The 8,615-nt window shown below is 44.9% G+C and overlaps 1 protein-coding gene across 5 annotated transcripts in view; it reads right to left on the bottom strand.

The window, feature by feature from the left end:
• The window catches only part of ADAMTS9 (ADAM metallopeptidase with thrombospondin type 1 motif 9), a 106,846-nt gene that overhangs the window by 25,102 nt on the left and 73,129 nt on the right, over positions 1-8,615 (bottom strand). For all 5 annotated transcript variants that reach the window (XR_003093072.1, XM_025199046.1, XM_025199048.1 and 2 more), the window contains one exon: positions 5,814-5,981. Coding sequence is in view for 4 of the 5 variants with exons in the window: in XM_025199046.1 (XP_025054831.1) it covers positions 5,814-5,981 (168 nt within the window). In the remaining variant the exon portion in view is untranslated. The remainder of the gene's footprint in view (positions 1-5,813; positions 5,982-8,615) is intronic.

Genomic DNA, 8,615 nt, shown 5'->3' with positions numbered 1-8,615 from the left:
GTAGGGACAGCACTTACAATGCACGTATTATGATTAACCTTTTGCTGCCTGGAAGAAATTAGAACAAAAGGCCGTGTTAATACACGAGATACAGAGAAAATCATTTTATAATCCATTAGTCTAATACCCATAGAAGTAAGCTCCCTTCAGTAATGGAATTAAGCCATTTAAACTGGGCAATGAATCCTCTTCCAAGCAGCTTTAAAAAGTGTTGGGCTGTAACGCAGTGTTGGCGTTGCTGTCTCTGAACATGCCATCAAGCGAACGGGACCAAAGAAAAGCTGAGTGTGAACATTCTCCTCATTGCAAATATTTATGAAAGGTTGGGTTTTTTGCCTGACTTGGAGAAGCGGCGCAACACAGTTAGATTTCTACGACTGCGTGCAAATGCTTCCCATATGGTGTAATGTTTCTATTGTGATTAACAGCCCTGTTTATCTTAAGCATTCCAGAAGGGAGAGTTAAGCTGAATAATGGAAACATGGCTAGAGAAACGCATACCCCAAGTCGCTTGCTATGTTTTGCAATGACTTGTGCTTGGGCATTAAAAAAAAAGCCCGTTTCCAAGAGGGCACTGACACCGGTAGAACGGGTTCAAGTTGTAGCTCGCTCTCAGACGGGGCTGAGCCAATGCTCGCTTGAATTGAGCGGAAAAATGCAATACCAACAGGGACACTGATGCCTTCTTGTAGTACTAGGAGTCCAGTGCCTAACGCTTCCTCAGCCTGGTGAAGGGTCTGTAAACCTGAAAGCTTGCTAAAATAAATTGTTTCCAACTATTTAGATGGTTTAATAAAAGATTATTAAACCAACTATTTAGATGGTTTAATAAAAGATATCAGATTTACCCAAAGACCCTTCTGGCTGCACTTCACTTCACTGAACTTTCCTTTTCTGCAATATCATCCAAGAGCCAGGCTGGAGCACAGACCCCCTTGGGGAATTTGACCCCCTTGCATGCACTGGGGGGGTCAAATCCTACCCCCACTGAATCAAGTGGGAGTGAAACCTTGACCCCTTTGAAGTCAGTGCTCCCTTCACTCCAGGTGCACAGAAAGTTGCCAGAATTGCTTGGAGTGGGAGGTTTGTATGGACTCGGCCAGGATCGCAGTTCTGTAGCGCTCTACAACAGACTGTGCAGATCTCCCGAGTGCATCCAAACAAGCCTTGTGCAAGGGAGCCAGCCACCACCAGCTCCCAAACCTGCTCCTAGGAGCAGAAGGGGAACTCCTTGCATAATTGCTAAATGCTCATGACTCCCCTAATACAGGGAGGAGGTGGCCACAGAGACTGACCTGGAGACCCTTCAACAGGATGACTGCACTTAAGGTCCTTAGCTGAATGAAGTCCACAGGATGTCTCTCCATGGACTTCAAAGAGCTTCGGATTTAAATTTGAAGCCCCTCTGCAGTTGAAAGGTGTCCGCCGGTCTGTTTGTAACGTATAAGTACAGATCGTACTTCAGCGTCTACCCTGGCTTAAAAGCAGCAGAGTTTTATACTATTCTAAACGCCATTTAAGACCGAGAACCTGCCCTATGTTCATTTTAATAATGATTATTGTAACAAACGGTGAAACGTACCTTTCTAGCTCTACCGATTTAGAAGAAGGGATGCTGATTTATACCTGCCGACTGTTTTAATCTCAAGTCATAATAGGCCTGACACTATGGGCCCTACTCCATGTACTGAAGGATCAGGACCCTTTGGACTTTACACCGACATCTGTGTGTGGGGCAGGATGAGCCTGCTGCCTCGTTCAGCATTTCTACAGGCGTATCTGTAGTTTTGTGCAAATTCTCCATTGTCTTTGGAGGAAAAGGACATAAACAATGCAATAGGTAAACTTCTGCATCAGAACAGTTAATCACTTGTAAATATAGATGGCCAGATGTAAAAGCAAAATCTACATAAGCAACAGAATAAGCAGTGGTGTTTTGACTGCTTATCTTTATTGACCCTAATTCACAGAGATACTACTTAAGCATATTGCATCTGACATCTCAGTGCTGTTCTTAGTTAAAAAAACGCAAGTTACTTTCCGAGAGAGACTTTTTCTTTCTGATTAACGCATACATTACACGGTGTTTTGCCCTAGGAAGGAGGATTCATAATTAGCTAGAAGAGAACTTCCCAGAATCTCAATGCAAACCACTGCAGGTCAGAGTGCTTGCATGGGAACGGAGCATGCCGTGATAGCAGCGACTTGGGCTATCCTGTTACAAACATTCATTTTGCATTGCCCAAAAGGCAAAGGAAAGCACCCCGGGTGCACACGACAAATGGTGGGTGTGTGGTGACAATGAGAACATATTTGTGTGACAAAGCTGCTGTAGTTCTCCCAGACTGTTGCTGCTTTATCTGCTACAAAAGGGGGTGATCGATCCTACAGCAGCGGGTTTATCCATTGGTGCTGTACTCAAACTTAAAATGCCCATTGCTAATATTTCCAGCAGCACAGGACTTCTCACCCTTCCAGCCAAAGGACTGCATCATTTTGCTACACTCACGGCACATGAAAGGTGCCCGGGCTTTGCATTTCTTTTGTAATGGCTATATACAGCCGGTGGTCACCTTCCCACTCCTGTGGTGATTTGGCAGCTGCCAATCTAGTGTGCATCACTGATGCACACCTCCAGCATCAGTGCAACACCCCCTGATGCACACCTCCAGCAAATCTGGTGTGCATCACTGATGCGCACCTCCAGCATCCGTGCAACACCCACTGATGCACACCTCCAGCAAATCTGGTGTGCATCACTGATGCGGACCTCCAACATCCGTGCAACACCCACTGATGCACACCTCCAGCAAATCTGGTGTGCATCACTGATGCGCACCTCCAGCATCCGTGCAACACCCACTGATGCACACCTCCAGCAAATCTGGTGTGCATCAGTGCACTGTCTCTAGCTACCGTCTTGCTGCCATACCTGGGCTCTCTCCTAAAAATATCCCGCACCCAGAATTGCCAGCAATAACTTTAGCGGGCGCCAAAGCCATCGTGTGGGTTTAAGCCTTCTTCTCCTTCGAGCCCCCAGTAAACCACTGCAGTAGATGGACGTTCAGTGCTGGAACTGTTACGGGAATAAAAGCAATGCCTTTTGTTTGCTCTCTGCTCAGAAAGCAAGTCCTTAACTCATTCTAACCTTTCCAGTGACATTTTGGAGCACAAATAGAGCGCAGATGTTTGGGGCACCCCGGATACAACTGTGACAAATCCTCACAGCTGCATTGGTTTGGGTGGAAGCCCACTGGTTTCCCCTCCAGCTGAGGATCTGGCCAGGATGTCTGCCACTGACTATTTACATTTCTTTTCTTCCAACATCTCTGCCTTTAGGCCATGATATGAAGCGAAAAAGAAGAGCAATTGTCCAGCTATTTATATGCTTCCCATTTTGACACCTGCAAGGCACAAACAGCACTTCCAGAAGTGTGAAGTATCCGTCCCTGTGGCATGAGCCTGCTAACTGCTCTGAGTTTTGCTGTCTTCAACTCTCATTTCACTCTGCCGAGCGTAAAGGAGCTGTGTCAGGGCATTGTTGGGTATTTTTAAATGATCTAATTTGCTGGGGTTGAGACGTATTTTTATCTTCCCTTGCACGGTTAACGTCTCCGGGCCCTAGCCTCAGCTGGTTAAACTGGTGCCGTGCTGTTGGCTGCACTGGAGTTAAACTGAGATGCCTCAGCTGAGAATCCAGCTCTTATGCTAGAAATGATTTGCCTATTCTGGGCCTGATCATTAGCATACAAATAATCTTTAATTGCCTAGTCACAAGAGATTACCTTGGGCCATAAATCACCTCAGACTCTTATTAACTTGGGCTTCTTTTTCAAATTGTATACAATTAAATCCTGACGGAAAGGAATGCTTTGAATTCTAACACACTTATTTTTATCAATTAAAATGAGCATATTTTTAAGCAATCAACGGACCATTACATTAGTGTGTTTACTTTTATTAGCTGCAAAAAATTTGCTTTCTGGAGTAGTCACTTTTAATATGGTGCACAGCTGATGTGTTGAGACACTAAATAGTCTTATTTCTTCTTCTCCTTGTAGGGTTTTGGACAAAATCAAGGCTTTAAGACTGCACCCAGTACAATGCCCGTTGCACTTTAAATGTGAGAGCAGTCTTTTCTGAGTCCTGCAGGGCTCTCTCAAGCCCTTCCACATTGTTTTGCAAGACCACTAAACCTAAATGACGAATGTCTGGCTACCCCTTTTTCTAAGAAAGGCAAATACTAGTTCTTCAAAATGAAAAGGAAAAAAACAACCCAACTCTGAAAACAATCATGAAAACATTGGGTTTTGTTTTTTTTAACAGATACTTGACAGCGGATAACAATTGTATATACAAGTATTAATAGGGACTGCATGTTTGTGTGTGCATATCAATATGTTCCTGGTTTATTTTTTTAACAGAGGAAGCATACAGCAAGATTCCCGGCCTTTTGCACTAATGTGGCAGAGAAAGCAAGACTGTGACAGAACAGGACATTTTACAATTTAACAGTTCGTTTAGTTTTCGATCTTCAATAATTCTGTGGATTAGCACGCTGGCAAAGTACATGCAGAAATCAAGATTGATAGGCAGAAAAAACACAAGGCAAAGGGTTCAAGATGCAGCTGAGTGTTGTGGGAAATGTGAAATGTTATTTAAAAAGACTTTGGCAGTGTTAACAAAAAAACAAAAAAAAAGGAGCGGCACAAATACAATAAATAGAAGGATATCTTCGGGCCTGAAATAATTCATTAACATAGAAATATTAATACTGAACTATTGAAAATGAAGAATTATTTTTCAATACTGGAGCATGGGAAAGCAATGTGAAGAAAGACCCGCAAAAAGATTAAGGTACACAGCAAATCATAGGTTGAACCAAAGCCAAGCTTTTCCACGTCCGTGCAACTTGAAGCACAAAGCCTGGGTTCTTTACGAAGCCGAGCTAACTGATGTGGGCACGGCGCCATGCAACTGGCAGGAAAAAGTTGACAACAACGTATGTTTTTAATGAATGGATGTTCATTATATGAAGTATATTTAGGAAGGCTGTTTGTTCCTAAATATCCCCATTTTCTAGTAAAAATGAGAAGTGGCAGCTTTCATGTTAGACCAGGGGTGGGCAAAATACAGCCTGGGGCCAGATCCGGCATGCCAGGCCATTCTATCCGGTTTGCGGGGCCCCTAAAAATTTGAGAAAACTCCTATTTATTCACTCCTAGCTGCCTGTCAAAGATGACAAGAGCCAGGGGCAGTAGGACCTAGAGTAAGCTGGTGGCAGGACCCAGCAGCGAGGTCTGCCCAGCCCTGCCCCCACAACCAGAAGCCCCTGCCTAGCAGAGGCTTCTAGCCTGGGACCATGGAGATGTTCCTGCTTCCCTGCACCAGAGAGGGAAATGCGGCCCTCAATGGCCTGCCAAAACTCAGTAAGCGGCCCTCTGCCCAAAATAATTGCCCGCCCCTGTGCTAGACGCTGCAATAAAAGAAGGATGACTGGGCTTCATCAGATTCGGGTTAGTCTCACACACCGAGTCCTCTTTGAGCAGCAGCTTAAGAAACTGAGAGCCAGGACTGCTTTGTTACCCACTGGCCACCTTCCTGCACATGCAAACAGATTTGCTACATCCTCCGGTGATGTAAATCAGTGCAGCTCCACTGCCATGTATGGAGTGAGACCCATTTACATCAGCTTAGCGTCTAACTCAGACCATGTGCACTCCAAAGCCTGCAGAAGGACTGAAAGGAGGAGGTACCTAGGCCCCAAATGATCCAGCAGATCAGGAGCATCTAAATAATCAATAGGATCTTACCTGTCCCCAGTCTCCTGTTTTCCACTTCGGACATCTTCCCCCGCGGCATTTTCTTTCCACGTTTGGTTTGGGCAGGTGTTTGCAATAATCGTCTTCCAAATGGTTTCCTTCCTTGGACAAGCAGTAGACAGTTCGGCGTTTGTGTCCCCGTCCACAAGAGACAGAGCACTGGGAATGGGGGAAAAAAAAAGAGGAATGGTTTTAACATAGATCTACCTTGTTATGTGTGTGCATATGAAAGAAAGAAGGCTTTCAGACTAAATATGATGGGCCCAGAATCGTGTTGCCAGTGGGGGCGAAGGGGGTACAACTGATGAGCCAGAAGAGCCCAGCAGAAACAGCCTCTATTTCTAGCAGGGACTGTGTGCTACCCTTCGGTGCACACCAGACATGTCCAAATATCACACTCAAGACAGATCCAGCAGGAAGACAACGTTTCGGGTGAGATGTTTGGCTGGCGTAGCTTGGTGCCGCTCCAGTGAGTTCAAAGGAGCAAAGCTGATTTCCAGGAACCGAGGATGCAGTCCTGACAAGGACCTATCTTACTGCAGAATCATTAAATGCTGTGCCGTGACGGTTAATCAGAATAATAACGTCGCTCGCACTTGTACACGACTTTGAAGGGGGCAAAACAGTGGAAAAACAAACCCGAACTTTACGTGATTAAAGCTGTATTTGGTTTCCCCTGCACCAAACAAGTGCGGAGGGTTTGTTTTTCATTAAATAAATACTGAGAAGCTCCCACTTGAGATGCATGCTTTGGGAAAACAACACAAAAGGTGGCGAGAAGGCAGAGCTGGAAGAATCAAAGCAGAAAGCAAATCAGCAGGTAGGTTGGCTGGACGCTTTGTAGTGAAGCGACTAATTTCAACCTCTCTCTGCAGGTTCATTGAACTTTTTCAAATGTGACCACTTCTGGCATGCTCACCCCGAGCAACCTCACTTTGATTTCAGATTAGTCTCCTCCAAAAGATTTAGGAATCCAAAGAGGTCTGGACAAGAATTTAATATGACAGTTTCTTGTAGAACAAACCTCTTACTCAGCAGGACGCACCGAGAGCCTCCATTTCAATTTCTTCATTACATGTTATGCAAGTCATTACATGTTATACCACAAACATCCTGGTTTAATCCTTCAGCGCAAACATGCTATTTCGGTGATCTCGCTACATAACCGTTCTCCTGTGCTTGGTTTTTAGAAGGACTGCGGGGCAGCGGAGACATACAAAGCCTCACAAACCTGGAGACTCCTTTTTCCTTTTCAAGTCACTCTGTATTTTTGCTAAGAACTAAAATTCCAGCCCAAATCCTCCTCCCCCGCCAACACCATTTGGAAATAAGAGGATTGTGGGGAGGAGAGGGGATGAAGATTGTATATGTATGAGCTTTGTAGAGACACCACTAGATCTAACATTTGATCAGGCCCAACCCCATCTGTTAATAATTTAATTACAGTCCTGCCCAGCAGCCCCAAGCATCGTTCAGACTCTGTTCCACTAGATATGCACAAACAAGGAGTCAGAGAATCACTGCCCTGAAGAGCTTATAAAAGAAACTACGGAGAGGCAACAAAGGATATAAGCCAAGGTCAGAAATATAGGCCTAGACATTTTGTAGGCCACAGTTGTGTACTTAGGCACTCATCTGGATAGGGATGAGCAGGATTTAAGGGTTCAGTATAGTGGGTCTGGGAGTTTGGGTTCATAACTTCTACTGAAATAAAAGAGAGGGAAGTCCATGGGAGGTAGGCACCTGCATGCCTTTGTGGGGCTGGCTTGACCTGACTTGCCCAAAATCCTACAGGAAGTCCATGGTGCTAAACCCAGATCTCCCAGTCCTTGGTGCCCTACAGCAAGAAGGCCACCAAGATGCAAACAGTGTTTGGAAGTCTAGGTCTAGACCTGGCCTCTAGCCCAGTCACTATAACATGTTAACACCAAAACCTTCTACTATGACACATTAAAACCAAAACCTTATACATGCTCACTATAAGACTATAACATGTTAACGCCCAAACCTTCTACTATGACATGTTAACACCAAAACCTGAACACCCCTGGTTTTTGAGCAAGTTCAGATTCATATTTCTCAAGCCTGCCCCATCACTTGGAAAATGCACTGGTCAGAGTGGCCAGAAAGCTGCTCCTTTATGCCTAATGATGACCACAGGAGCCTGACAGAGACCGTTGCACAGACTCCTTTCATCCCAGAGGACCCTCAACTGCTTTACAAACTACAGACCCAACTTTGAAACATGCACTCTGTTGGAGTGGTGCCTGACCTGAACCTGCAGACTCCAATGCGACGCAGAAATGCAACTGCCCCAGAGCAAGATTGAAGGATCATACAACAAATGGGAATGGGGAATGGAAAACCTGAGGTCAACGCCAACCCTTGCTCTTGAAAAAAAAAAAGACTACAGATGTTTACCGGCTGCAAAGAGTAGAGGTCCAGCACCTAATATTTAGGTTCTCACCCAATGGACTCTCCACCTACATCAACCTCTGTGTTGTGCAATGTGTCTATCTTGCAAGGCAACATAAAGTAAGAAGAAATCCATAATTTATAGTGAATGAATAGGGAGTGGGGTCCTTCCATGCATCAGCTGCCCTGCAGTAACTGTTCATGTGCCCACCAGCACCTTGCAGAGGCTTGCATTCAAACACAGCCTCAGGGCAGTCACTTTTTCCAAAACAAGGAGGGTTTGAAATTATTACAGTTTGTGGGGTTTTTTGCTGTAATAATTTCAGCAAAAAAAAAAAAAAAGGGTTTTTTTTGCCTGACTGCTTTTGCCAAAGTTTC

The sequence above is a fragment of the Alligator sinensis genome, unplaced genomic scaffold (genome assembly GCF_000455745.1).
Source record: "Alligator sinensis unplaced genomic scaffold, ASM45574v1 scaffold469_1, whole genome shotgun sequence".
Taxonomy (NCBI): domain Eukaryota; kingdom Metazoa; phylum Chordata; order Crocodylia; family Alligatoridae; genus Alligator; species Alligator sinensis.
The sequence above is the reverse complement of the archived record's forward strand: the minus strand, read 5'-3'. Positions and strand labels throughout refer to the sequence as shown.